This window comes from Gigantopelta aegis, chromosome 6 (genome assembly GCF_016097555.1).
Source record: "Gigantopelta aegis isolate Gae_Host chromosome 6, Gae_host_genome, whole genome shotgun sequence".
Classification (NCBI taxonomy): domain Eukaryota; kingdom Metazoa; phylum Mollusca; class Gastropoda; order Neomphalida; family Peltospiridae; genus Gigantopelta; species Gigantopelta aegis.
This window is the reverse complement of record NC_054704.1, coordinates 17,278,440-17,293,430: the sequence shown is the minus strand read 5'-3', so window position 1 is coordinate 17,293,430 and position 14,991 is coordinate 17,278,440. Positions and strand designations below refer to the sequence as shown.

The 14,991-nt window shown below is 42.9% G+C and overlaps 1 protein-coding gene across 4 annotated transcripts in view; it reads left to right on the top strand.

Annotated features, from left to right (window-relative positions):
• Positions 1 to 14,991, top strand: part of LOC121373881 (cysteine-rich secretory protein LCCL domain-containing 2-like) — a 52,649-nt gene that overhangs the window by 33,389 nt on the left and 4,269 nt on the right. Inside the window, exons 1-3 of one of the 4 annotated variants that reach the window (XM_041500673.1) lie at positions 6,239 to 6,290; positions 11,834 to 11,992; positions 13,487 to 13,762. In XM_041500673.1, the coding sequence (XP_041356607.1) occupies positions 11,846 to 11,992; positions 13,487 to 13,762 (423 nt within the window). In that variant the 5' untranslated portion in view covers positions 6,239 to 6,290; positions 11,834 to 11,845. Of the gene's footprint in view, positions 1 to 6,238; positions 6,419 to 11,833; positions 11,993 to 13,486; positions 13,763 to 14,991 lie in introns of those variants that run through there. The other 3 variants (XM_041500675.1, XM_041500672.1, XM_041500674.1) reach the window with 3 other exon arrangements.

Genomic DNA, 14,991 nt, shown 5'->3' with positions numbered 1-14,991 from the left:
GTGTGGCCTCCGCGTGTGTTGACAACTGCCTGGCACCGCCTGCCCATTGAAGCAACCAGAGTACGGATGACGTCCCGGGGGATGGTGGCCCACTCGGCCTGCAAGGCTGCTGCCAGCTCGGGCAGGGTCTGGGGCTGTGGTTGTCGCTGTCGGAGGCGTCGGTCCAACTCGTCCCATAGATGCTCAATTGGGTTCAAATCCGGTGATATCGATGGCCAAGGAAGGACATTAATGTTGTTGTTCTGTAGGAAAGCCGTTGTGAGACGTGCTGTGTGAGGCCTGGCGTTGTCATGTTGGAACACTGCGTTGGCGTTGGCCATAACTGGAACGATGTGTGGCCGGAGGATCTGGTCAATGTAGCCCTGTGCATTCAGGTTGCCCTGCACGTGGACCAGGTCAGTTCTGCCAGTGTGTGAGATGGCTGCCCACACCATGACACTACCCCCGCCGAATCTGTCCACTTCCTGCACGCAGTTTGCCGCATAACGTTCACCACGACTATACACGCGACATCTTCCATCATGACGTCGGAGCAGAAATCGGGACTCGTCACTGAACCACACCTGTCTCCATCGCAGTTGAGGCCATTGTCGATGAATCTGGCACCACTGCAGTCGGAGTCGACGGTGTTGTGGTGTTAAGATGACACCTCGAACTGGACGTCTGGCACGAATTCCTACCTCACGTAGGCGGTTCCGTACGGTCTGGTCGGATATCCTGCGCAAACCTGGTATTGCTGCGGCTGTGGAGGTGGCAGTAGTCAATCGTTCCCGAAGGTGGCGTACCCGGATGTAGCGGTCCTGCCCGGGGGTAGTGACCCGTGGTCGACCGGATCTAGGGAGGTCACGTGTTGATCCATGTTGCTGGTAACGGTCCCACAGTCTGGAGATGGTGCTTGGGGACACATGGAATGCCCTGGCAACGGCCGTTCTGGATTCGCATGCGTCTAGTCGGCCGATGGCATTGTTTCTCTGCGGTTCACTGAGACGTGGCATGTCCTGGATTGTCAACTGTCGGCCAGATACAGAGGCCAGGCAAGCGAACACCCTGCACTTTTATACTGTCGGTGTTCATGTTGCACGTGCAGACAACGCACATGCAGTGGTGACATGGTTTGCACGTGGCTGCGTTTTTGCGAATATTCACATTTTGGAACTTTATTGTACAGTAGCTGTGTTTATCGAATGTAACCGTGGGAATGTGTTTGGGACATGCAATGACCTTATATTCACAAAGCATGAACCGGTAGGAAACATAAAAAATCGGAGTTATAACCCATTTGTACCCTTTTGCGTTTTTTTTTTTTTGAAGAGTATATATATATATATATATATATATATATATATATATATATATATATATATATGCACACACACATACATAAGAATATATATATATATATATATACATTTGTATATATATATATATATACATACATACATACATACATACATTCGGTGCCACAGGTTCGAGTCCCAGCAACGGCATGGGACAATTTTTGAGGCCAGAAAGGATATAATTATCCCCTGCGCCAGTGCATTAATATCTATGTATGTAATAGTCAACCTCGACATACATACAATATATAGATATTCATACATCAATATATACTAGCCAGTGCCAGGTCTGCCCACACTTTCATGCACGTAAGCGGGGTCGACCGCGTAGATTGTAGACCCCATGCATATGGTTGAGTTAAAGAAACTTCCTTTTTATGGAAGCTTCGATAGCTCAGAGCGTATCGTGGTTAGTCTTGCAATTTGCGGGCGAATCGGTGCCACAGGTTCGAGTCCCAGCAACGGCATGGGACAATTTTTGAGGCCAGAAAGGATTTAATTATCCCCTGCGCCAGTGCGTTAATATCTATGTATGTAATAGTCAACCTCGACATACATACAATATAATTATAGATATTCATACATCAATACATACTAGCCAGTGCCAGGTCTGCCCACTGTTTCATGCACGTAAGCGGGATCGACCGCGTAGATTGTAGACCCCATGCATATGGTTGAGTTAAAGAAACTGCCTTTTTATGGAAGCTTCGATAGCTCAGAGCGTATCGTGGTTAGTCTTGCAATTTGCGGGCGAATCGGTGCCACAGGTTCGAGTCCCAGCAACGGCATGGGACAATTTTTGAGGCCAGAAAGGATTTAATTATCCCCTGCGCCAGTGCGTTAATATCTATGTATGTAATAGTCAACCTCGACATACATACAATATATAGATATTCATACATCAATACATACTAGCCAGTGCCAGGTCTGCCTACTGTTTCATGCACGTAAGCGGGATCGACCGCGTAGATTGTAGACCCCATGCATATGGTTGAGTTAAAGAAACTTCCTTTTTATGGAAGCTTCGATAGCTCAGAGCGTATCGTGGTTAGTCTTGCAATTTGCGGGCGAATCGGTGCCACAGGTTCGAGTCCCAGCAACGGCATGGGACAATTTTTGAGGCCAGAAAGGATTTAATTATCCCCTGCGCCAGTGCGTTAATATCTATGTATGTAATAGTCAACCTCGACATACATACAATATATAGATATTCATACATCAATACATACATACATACATACACACATATACATATATATATATATATATATATATATATATATATATATATATATATATATATATATATATATATATATACACACACACACACACATACATAAGATTTGTTAGGTATAAATTATAAGATCTTTATTAACAAAAATATGGTGCACTTGAAATATGACATTCGCTTTTAATCTATAATATTTTCACATATTTTGTTCACATTGAGAATACCCACAGTATTAATCAAAACTGGATTAATTTATTATGTGATATACAAGTACACATAAAAGTATCTAAATAGATGACGTAATCAACTGTAAAATTCAGGGGCGGTCTAGGATCTATGAGTGCTTGCAGATATCTCATTGAGCGGTGTTTCCCATGGGCGTTGATTGGTGGGGCACGAGGGGTACGCGTGCTCTCCTCCCCCCCCCCCCCTCCCCCACCACCACTACCTCATTTTCAGCGTGTGAGGACGCCATAAGAAATGTCAAAAGTGAATTCATTTACGTTTTAATACAAAGCTCTTCATACTAAATTAGTAATTATATCCTTTGTTACCGGGTACTCACGAATTATCGGTTGTAGTTGTGTTTATAATTATATTCAGCGTACATACAAATGTCATAAATTGTGAAAAAATGCATTTTTAAAATGTTGCATTTGTCAGTATTTTGACTATTTTGAATTTTACCTGAAGCATGCAAGAAAATGCATTTCAGACCATCTAGCTTTCAATTCTCCCGAGGGAGTGCGTCCCCGAGCTCCAATAGAAAATCCGAATCAGTCAGCGCCCCCCCCCCCCCCCCCCCCCCCCCCCCTAAATGTTCACTTACTTTTGCCATGCCTGCATATGCCTGACCATGGCTATGTTTTAAAATTAAATGCTAACATTTCTTGCCCCCTCTGAAAAATTATTGCGGACGTTTATGGGCGAGTGGATGGAGGGGCGCAAAAATACGTCTTTCTATAAATATTTATTAGTCCCCCCACTTTTAAAACCGGACGCCCATGGTGTGTGTGTGTGTGTGTGTGTGTGTGTGTGTGTTTCCGGTGGAAAAAAACAAGAGACACAGCTTCAAAGTTGTCGGGCTTTTTAACTCAACTCGCGATGAGAGTAGACGTGGTTAGCTGCGCTCTTGACTTACCCCCCCCCCCCCCCACCTGGGGGGACTGCTCGCCAGTTTTGGAAAGCTGAGTGAGTATCGCGTCACGCACACCGGGTCACGGGCTTCCGTGACCTTGGTGTACGGGGACGCGATCTCACCGACAAGGAATCGGAAGTGGAGGAAGAGGAAACCTGCGCCAGGAGCGGCACGGGGGGGATCTAAGCTGGCGGCTCAAACGCCAGTGGCGGTCCCTTCTGCGACGCCGCCCCCAGTCCAACCTGAGACGACGCGACCAGCCCCAAGGGAACCGTCGGCCACCGAACTGGACGAGCTCAACACTGCGGTGTGTGAGACGCCCAACGACCCTCCATCACCGACCGTCACATGGCCCAGGAAGAACTGGCCGGTATCTCCGGTACAGCCAGTCGCCTCGCCATCGGCCCGATCGACCACCGTTGGAGAAAAAAGGAAGGCAACATCACCGACCGACCGGCCAGCCAAGGCCGAGAGACCAGCCCCGGTAGTCGCTACCCCTGAAGAGTCCGAATGGACCGTCGCTGTGAACGGACTGAATAAACAACTTCACCAGTACATGCAGGGGGACACGACTGACCCGACGCAGCTACGAGGCAGCCACCTCAACACAGACTGGAGATCCCTGGAGGACGGCAGCAAATACGAACTCCACAACAAGATGTTTGGAACTCATGACACCGTAGTCGTGACGCACCAGAGGGACAAGACCTACCGCCAAGTCATACTTCCGGCCAAGTTGGACAACAAGAACATCCACAAGATGATCCGGGCGGTCTGCGGCCCCGACTACGGTGCTGTAGTGCGTACTTTGCTACGACGCCAACATCTCCTGCCTCTACTCCGGGAATCTTCAGGCTCGCCAAAGTAGACACCAACCTCCATTTTCTTTTTTTGGGCTTAGTTGGATTTTTTTATAAATAGTCCAACGCACTTTACTTTGGTGCCCGATCAATTGCTCAAATCACCTTAAAACCTTTTAGGCCGAGCAGTCAAAAACTTTTGGTTTTAAATTCTTAGTCCGGACATGTGTAGAAGTGTAGAATGTCGTTAGGATTTTAGGACTTAGGTCTTTGACCGACCACTAAATTTTTTATTCCAAATTCCGCCCACCTCAAACGTACCCCTCCCCCCTCCTGGCCCGGACTTAGTCACTGGCGAAAGTCAGAGATTAAGCCCGTGACAGGCGTGCGTGAAACCTTCGTGGTATATACGCACGTGTAAAACTTTTACTCACTCACTCAAAGTTGTCCGACTCACGATTATGTTCAACTGCAGACCACTTAACCCTTATCAATGACTAATGGATGCTAAACATTTGGTAATTAGTACACGTAGTCTTCAAAGAACACCTTACCATAGTTTGACACACAATACCGATGTATTTTTCGTGCTAGGGTGTCGTTAAACATCTATTCTATTCTAGTCTAGTCTATTCTATTCAAAGAAAACCCGCTACATTTTTTTTCATTGATTAAAAACAAATTTTATTGCATGTAATGTATAGGGCCTATATACAAAAGGATTGGGCACAAGTTATTCAATAAATTTAATGTCCACTCCTTTACAAACATATTAAATTTTACAATAACGGGTCGGCGACTGCAATTTTTAAATAAATAAATAAATAAATAAGTATATAAATAAATAAATAATAAAATAAATAAATAATCATCTGCTATATATTGGATGTCAAACAGTTGGTAATTTTGACATATTATAGTCATAGAGGAACCCGTTACATTTTGTTTTATTAGCAGCAAGGGATCTTTTATACACACGTTTCCATAGACAGGATAACACGAATCGGGCACTGGTTGAGACAGGAACAACTGAAACAGAGACTGGTCCTCCGAGGGGATTCGATCTTCGATACAAGGACCTCAGGCGCGCGCTTTACCGACTAACCTAGATCCTTTTTCTTCCCCCATGGGTCTGCGTACGCACTCATTGCAAACCACATATATTCGCTCATATTTACTAAATTAGGGTATCATTGTTATATAATAATTGATTAAATTTGCAAAGTAGGTCTACAAATTAAATATTTTTCCTATCAAGTCATGTAACCTAGGGAACTTCAATGTCCCCCTATTTTAGCCAATGTTCTGAAAACCAAAAAGATGTTTGAGCTGGAAATGGTGGTGGTGGGTGGTGGTGGTGGTGGTGGGGGTAATGGTAGGCTTATGACCCTTAATGTTTTTCAAAAGGGGCAGGTTTGTCACCTCTATCGTTTCCCAAAAGAGAGGTCACGGCTCTCCAGACCCTACCCTCTTGAACCTGTGGTTTATGCAGGCCTGTAGGACTATAGGGGGGTGCACAATCTGTAGAGGAGGGGGGTCACAATATCTAATGGGATGTGGTCACAAGGCAGAACAAAAACGTTCATGTTCGTCTTTGAGTGGGGTGGGGAGGGGCTGTACATAATGTGGTAATGAGGCTTTATCCTATTCAAACACTGCTGAAGCAAGTTACGTCATTAAACAGATACGATTTCTTAGCTCATCTTGTTGACGTCACTGGCCACGCACTGTGACGTTAGACAACAACGGGCGTCGACGCATCGTTTACGTTCTGTTATAAGGTATGGTTGGTTAGCACCTTTGTTAGCGTTGATACACTGGATAAGAACATCGTAATGTGTATGTAATAACAATGATAACTTGCAAACAAACAATTTGAAGGGTTGCTGGTGATACAAAGGACAAACAGGTAGATTTATTTGTTACGCTATGGTAAATATAGGCTACGGTAATTTTTATGGCAAAATTTTACTCTATTACACAATTGGTATAGGTGTCTTTAATTAATCATCATAACAGCATAAATATATCCAGCACAGTTTAATTATTGTTGTTTTAGGGTTCACTGTTACATTTAAAAATGTGTTCAAATACGTCTGTCTTGTGCACACTGATTGGACTTGGGTCAAACCACGAATTACGGGGAAATTAGTTTACACACACACACACACACACACACACACACACACACACACACACACACACATGAACATTGTTTGATGACGCCACTAGAGCACATTGATTTATTAATCATCGGCTATTTGGTGTCAAACATTTTGTAATTGTGGCACGTTTAGTAGCAACGGTCTTTTATATACACCATCCTACACACAGGGTAGCACATACCAGCCGTGGTGCACTTGTTGGAAAGAGAAATAACCCAATGGCTCATTGACGGGTATCGATCTTATACCGACCGCGCATCAAACGAGCGTTTTACTACTGGGCTATGTACGTCCCTCTCCCAGCAGTAATCAGTCCATTCGTTTCATTTCAATTTATCTTCGTATTTATATCCATTTAAGGTTCAAGAACACCGTTCAGGGCACAAACCTAAACCGACTGAGTTGTCTGTCTAGGGCAGGGGTTAGTGGTTATATAAGAGGAGCTATCGCTTTCTCCCTATCACTCACCTTAGACTAGTTCAATGAGAATAATTGCCACCTCCATATGGCGGCCACCTGTCCATGGCGACCACCCTGAGGTCCCCCCAATGAATTTTACTATATATTTTACCTCTATATGGCAACCACCTGCTCAACGCGGCCAGCGGCCACACTTTTGTCATAAAAAAGCGAAAATGAACCTGCTATCGCGGCCACAATTGTTGTTTAGTGCAAGTTATAAAGAAATGTCGTCAATCGTATAAAAAAACGTAAGATGTTTTTGTTGATATAACCAATTGGCTTGATAAACAGCGGTCCTTTAAAGGTCGTCGGTCGCTTAGCTGTGTTCGTTAATTAACAAGTGTTTTTAATCTGGATTAACGGTGCGATGTACTAGTCATCGGCGGTGGTCATTAAACGCAGTTGATAAGAGGGTATATAGCCTAAAACAACTGGAGTTAAACGTGTCAACTCTAGAAGGAATTAAATACTGCTGCAGTTTATTTCTGATATTTATTTTCAAAATGCCACCTAAACCCAGTAAGCCGATCGCGTTAACGTTGGAACAGAGAGTAGAGGTCATTAAAAAATCAGAGAAAGACAAATTGAGTGCTAGAAAAATTGCTGAACATTTCGGATAAAGGATAATCAGTGACTTTAATGCGCAGAACAGTGCTCCATTATTCTGTTGTTTGTTAAATATTCTCTTTTTCACTTAATAAAATTTCATATAGATGATAATTTTTTGTCTTGTTTTTAATTACGTTTTTGCACATGTATATGGCTCCTTAATAGTTCTATTGCAACAAAATAACTGTTTTTAAAAATTCAGACTTATATATGACCTGCATACGGCGGCCACCTCTCTATGGCGGCCACTTTTGTCATGTCCCACGAGTGGCCGCCATAGACAGGTTCGACTGTATATATATATATATATATATATATATATATATATATATATATATATATATATATATATATATATATATATATATGCATAACTATTGTCTATATATAGAGGATTCGTCACGAGTATTTTTTAATATGGAAAATATCAACCGAGTCTATGTTTAATCGGTATTTGTCGAGGCTCTGCCGATTAAGTAGCCACTAACTAACTACCGATTAACTAACCACTAACAATGAACAACTAATCTACTTTCCTGGACAGACAGCCCAGATAGCTGAGGTGTGTGTCCAGGACAGCGTGTTTGAACCGTAATTGGATATAAGCACGAAAATAAATTGAAATGAATGATACCGTGATGCGAACTGGTACTATCAGCCTTACGTCCGGCGGTAATTACTGATCAACTCGGCGGTAATTACTGATCAACTCGGCGATAATTACTGATCAACTCGGCGGTGATTACTGATCAACTCGGCGATAATTACTTATCAACACGGCGGTAATTACTGATCAATTCGGCGGTAATTACTGATCAACTCGGCGGTAATTACTGATCAACTCGGCGGTACTTACTGATCAAGTCGGCGATAATTACTGATCACTTCAGCCAAAATCAAACGTGGCTGACAGTTCAAATTATGAATGTTTAAAATCAAACTGTCTGTCGGTAAATAAGTGCTTATGCCAAGACGAGGCTGGGCGTAGCCCAGTGGTAACCGTAACTGATGCGCTGTCGGTCATGGATCGATCCCCGTCGGTGGACACATTGGGCTATTTCTCGTTCCAACCAGTGCACAATGACTGATATATCAAAGGCCGGGGATATGTATTATCCTGTCTGTAGGATGGTGCGTATAAAAGATCCATAGCTACTAATGGGGAAAATGTAGTGGGTTTCCTCTTTAAGACTATATGTAAAATTTACTAAATGTTTGACATCCAATAGCCAATGATTAATAAATCAATGTAGTCTAGTGGTTTCGTTAAACAAAGCAAACTTAACATTATGCCAAGACGGGTAGATAGGCTTACGGGCTTCCATTGTTGTAAGGGTCAGGTTCGCTTTTGTCCGAATTAAACGAAAATGCCCGAATCTGGATAACAACATTTATTCATATTAGCATTATTACCAAACAGCTATATAAGGTTGCAAACGAATCATTACGCATTTTTACATGGATTATAACTAATTTAGAGGGTAGAATGATGGAAATGCATGGTAAAAAGTCTTAGGTCAGCACATTTTCCCCCAATATCTCTATCATTTTTGCCCGAATTTGAAGGTACGCTTATGCAGCAGCGCTATGTCTTCTGTATATGGACGAGGGGTATCTTGTTATATATATATATTATATAGAGATAGGTTAATAGCGGCGGCTCTATCTCTTCTGCTGATTTCACTTTATATGGACGAGGTGTATCTTGTTTTATATATTATATAGCGATAGGTTAATAGCGGCGGCTCTATCTCTTCTGCTGATTTCACTTTATATGGACGAGGTGTATCTTGTTTTATATATTATATAGAGATAGGTTAATAGCGGCGGCTCTATCTCTTCTGCTGATTTCACTGTATATGGACTAGGTGTATCTTGTTTTATATCTTGTAGGGAGAGAGATTAATGGCGGCGGCTCTATGTCTTCTGTATATGGACCGGCCTCGGTGGCGTCGTGGTTAGCCCATCGGTCTACAGGCTGGTAGGTACTGGGTTCGGATCCCAGTCGAGGCATGGGATTTTTAATCCAGATACCGACTCCAAACACTGAGTGAGTGCTCCGCAAGGCTCACTGGGTAGGTGTAAACCACTTGCACCGACCAGTGATCCATAACTGGTTCAACAAAGGCCATAGTTTGTGCTATCCTGCCTGTGGGAAGCGCAAATAAAAGATCCCTTGCTGCTAATCGGAAAGAGTAGCCCATGTAGTGGCGACAGCGGGTTTCCTCTCAAAATCTGTGTGGTCCTTAACCATATGTCTGACGCCATATAACCGTAGATAAAATGTGTTGAGTGCGTCGTTAAATAAAACATTTTTTTCTTTCTTTCTGTATATGGATGAGGTTATTTTGTTTTGTATATTATAGGGAGAGAGGTTAATGGCGGATCTATGTCTTCTGCTGGTTTCAGTGTATATTGATGTATCTTGTTTTATATATTGTAGGGAGAGAAGTTAGTGGAGGCGGCTCTGTGTCTTCTTTATATGGATGAGGTGTATCTTGTTTTATATATTACAGTGGGAGAGATTAATGGCGGCGGCTCTGTGTCTTCTGTATATGGATGAGGTGTATCTTGTTTTATATATTGCACAGAGAGAGGTTAATGGCGGCGGCTCTATGTCTTCTGTATATGGATGAGGTGTATCTTGTTTTATATCTTGTAAGGAGAGAGGTTAATGGCGGCGGCTCTGTGTCTTCTGTATATGGATGAGGTGTATCTTGTTTTATATATTGTAAGGAGAGAGGTTAATGGCGGTTCTGTGTCTTCTTTATATGGATGAGGTGTATCTTGTTTTATATATTGCAGGGAGAGAGGTTAATGGCGGCGGCTCTATGTCTTCTGTATATGGATGAGGTGTATCTTGTTTTATATCTTGCAAGGAGAAAGGTTAATGGCGGCGGCTCTGTGTCTTCTGTATATGGATGAGGTGTATCTTGTTTTATATATTGCAGGGAGAGAGGTTAATGGCGGCGGCTCTATGTCTTCTGTATATGGATGAGGTGTATCTTGTTTTATATCTTGTAAGGAGAGAGGTTAATGGCGGCGGCGGCTCTGTGTCTTCTGTATATGGATGAGGTGTATCTTGTTTTATATCTTGTAAGGAGAGAGGTTAATGGCGGCGGCTCTGTGTCTTCTGTATATGGATGAGGTGTATCTTGTTTTATATCTTGTAAGGAGAGAGGTTAATGGCGGCGGCTCTGTGTCTTCTGTATATGGATGAGGTGTATCTTGTTTTATATCTTGTAAGGAGAGAGGTTAATGGCGGCGGCTCTGTGTCTTCTGTATATGGATGAGGTGTATCTTGTTTTATATCTTGTAAGGAGAGAGATTAATGGCGGCTCTGTGTCTTCTGTATATGGATGAGGTGTATCTTGTTTTATTTATTATCCATATGGTTCAACATAACCGAGTTAACATTAATCATACGAAGCACACGTGTAATAACAAGTGTAATGACGTAATTTGGGGAAGCGTTACTTCTCCAGTCCTCGCTCAGACTGTGCATTTGAAATATGACGTCATTTCGTTGTCTCCTTCTAAACATTTTGAGTTGGGTCTTGTTATTCATAAAGATAACAACCATAATAATATAGATAATAAAGAAATTATTAAACTCGCGTGTGAGTCGTACTGATTTTACGAAACTCGTGTCAGGATTCATGTAATAAGAATAAGAATAATTTATTTGCATAACACCTGAATATGGGCAGAGCAAAAATAACAATATAATATACATTTATCTGCAGTAACAATAACATAAATATACATTAATTACATGAACAAACATTTGAATCAACAAATACATATGTAATTTAAGCCTTATTACTAGTGATATTAATATTTAGGTAAAAGCAAATATTGTCAGAAGTGTAGAGTCATAAAAACCATCAACTATGGCGTTCGTGAATTATTTTTCACGAATCCACACACCCTCATACATTCTCCATGCTCGGGCAATACAAAAATCCTGACATTCGTTTCGTAAAATCAGTACGACACACATGTTCGTATATTGTAGGGAGAGAAGTTAATTGGGGCTCTATGTTTTCTGTATATGGGTGAGGTGTATCTTGTTTTATATATTGTAGGGAGAGAGGTAAATGGCGGCTCTATGTCTTCTGCTGGTCGTCTGCTTCGCGCGGTTCGTCACGACTGAACTGACTCTTGACGAAATTGACCAGGAGCTCATCCTGTCTCTACACAATGAGATACGCAGAGACCAGGGTGCCAGCAACATGTACAAGTTGGTGAGTAGCTGGAGTGGGGGGATGGGCTGGGAGTAACGACGATGTTAACGATAGCAGCTACAAATAACAACAAAGGCATAGTATTTTCAGTTATGGTATGACATAATTTTATGTGAAATTAATTTGAATCAAACGTAACGTTACTCGTTAACGTCCAACACACACCGAAGTTGGGTCTGGCGCTGTGAAAATATAGCTCAGGTTTTATGACGCCTGCTGCGAAACCTGTAGTTCGCACCAGCACAGACGCGGTGTGTGCCTGTGTTTTGTCACGTTTGATTTAGGCTACTTCGTTTCTTTTTCGACTGGTACCAAACTCGCCAGACCAAAACACAGATCCAACTCCGATGTGTTTTGGGCTTAAGGATGAACCAGGATTTTTGGATCCACAGTTTTGTAAGTACAGATTGAGAAATCCTGAATGTGACTTTTCAAACTTCACCTTATCACTGATTTGACTTGGAGACCACTTGACCACCGTTGCTCGGCATCAAGTATCAATCCATGTAGGTGTAACTTCATCGTTTATGTTCGAGTCATGATTCTAAGTTCTAAATTTTAATAAGCATAGATTCAAAGAAATCCAAACTGATATTTTCGAAACTGTACTTTTTTATTTGACTTCGGGGTCATGAAACCACCCATGCTCTGAATGGGATTACAATCACATTGCGCATTCCATAATATACCCACACTAACCATTTTGCCACCGTCTTCGATAAAAGAAAGGAAATAAAATAGTGGTGGAAAATCTAAAATAAAAAAATAAGCATTTTTTAAATTTAAAAGTGACCGCTTTGTGCAGCTACAGAAGACCCTGTACTACTGTGCACTGACTCTTTTCCCTTCCTTGTTTACTGTTCCACTCCTCCCCCAAGTCACTTTTGCTTCTAGTCAATATAATGAGCCTACAATAGACAGGATGCGTGTGTGACAATGGGATATCCAGGAATATGCAATACCAGAAGACGTTTTACTGCGTGCGGTTACGTCATTTCCTGTATTTGACACGCATTTGTTTATATTTATTTTCATGCTTAAATCCAGTTAAGGTTCAAACACGTGTTCCTGGACAAACACACTCCTCAGCTTTATCTTGGCTGTCTGTTCGGGATCGTGGGTTAGCGGTTAGTAAGCGACTCGCATCCAGTGTGTTTAGTATTATCGCCTTCAGGAGTGGTGTTTGCTGTCTGCGTGTCGTCTGACTCTAGCACCCTCCATGTCTGCCCCTTCAAATTGACAGGGGTGGAACGTAGCCCAGTGGTACAGCGTTCGCCTGATGCGATGTCCCCGTCGGTGGGCCATTGGGCTATGTCTCGTTCCAGCCGTGGTGTGTGCTATCCTGTCTGTGAGATGGTGCATATAAAAGATATTGAGAAAATGTAGCGAGTGTCCTCTCTAAGACTATATGCAGTAGCCCGCGAGGATTAATAAATCAATGTGCTCTAGTGGTGTCGTTAAACAAGACCAGACTTTAAACGTTTCAATGTACAGATATGGAGTGACTCTCTGGAGGACCAAGCGGACGACGTGGTGGAGGAGTGCGAGTTCCAGTACTCGTCGCATCCCGCCGAGAACCTGGGCGCCATGTTCGACTTCCCGTCCAGGGCGCGCATCAAGGCGTACGGCAAGAGCAACATGATCAAGCTGATCATCAGAGACGGCATGCCGTCCACCAACTTCAAGGCCTGGGCGCAGGAGAAGAGCAATGTGGCGTCCTTCGAAACGTTCAGATGTAAGGAAGGCAAAGTCTGCACTCATTATAAACAGGTAGAGGAGGCTGTTCAAGCTAACGGTGTGTCCTGGTCGGTCGGTTAGTCGGTCGGTCGGTCGGTCGGTCGATGTCTCCCTCTTTCTCTCTCTCTCTCTCTCTCTCTCTCTCTCTCTCTCTCTCTCTCTCTCTCTCTCTCTAGGGGCGAGACGTAGCCCAGTAGTAAAGCGTTCGCTTGATGCGCGGTCGGTTTGGGATCGATCCCCGTCAGTGGGCCCATTGGGCTATTTCTCGCTCCAGCCAGTGCACCACGACTGGTACATCAAAGGCCGTGGTATGTTCTATCCTGTCTATGGGATGGTGCATATAAAAGATCCCTTGCTGCCAATCGATAAAAGTAGCCCATGAAGTGGCGACAGCGGGTTTCCTCCTTCAATATCTGTGTGGTCCTTAACCATATGTCTGACGCCATATAACCGTAAATAAAATGTGTTGAGTGCGTCGTTCAATAAAACATTTCCTCCCCCCCTCTCTCTCTCTCTCTCTCTCTCTCTCTCTCTCTCTCTCTCTCTCTCTCTCTCTCTCTTCTCTTTTCTCTGTCTGTCTGTTATGATTATTTTGTCTTCTATTTTTGTTTGTCTCTGTCGTCTCGCTGTCTGTCTATCTGTCTGTTTCTTTGTCTGTCTCTCTGTGTGTTTCTTTCTTTCTGTCTATAGAGTAAAGACATGAGTGTATCGGAGTTCCGTCATGTTCTGTCCCATTGTTTTAATTGTTTTTTGTTTTGTTTTTTGTGTGGGGTTTTTTTTTTTTTTTTTTTTTTGGGGGGGGGGGGGGTTTGCAATTCACAAATATTTCTTGCATGGTACTACATTATGTCGGTGGTATTTCTGCACACTGAATGTGCTTGGCGTAAACAAAAAATTCAATTACAATTACTTTTGTTTGACACCCAAACGCCAATATATGTTTTTGTGCCGGGGTGCCGTTTGGTGCTGTGATCTAGACTCAAATCGAGGAGGCGGGACGTAGCACAGTGGCAAAACGCTCGCATGATGCGCGGTCGGTTTATGATCGATTCCCGTTGTTGGACTCGAGCTATTTTGGTTCCGGCCAATGCGCCACAAAAGGATGGACAAAAGCCGTGGTATGTTGACAGTATTGTGCTACGAGTATAGGATGCTGAACATCGTCTTAAATTAAAAACAAACATAAAACACCGGTAAGTTTGCTAACAATAATTGCGTACGTCTTCAACGTTTTAACAGTAATACTTTATCAGTTGGTTTGT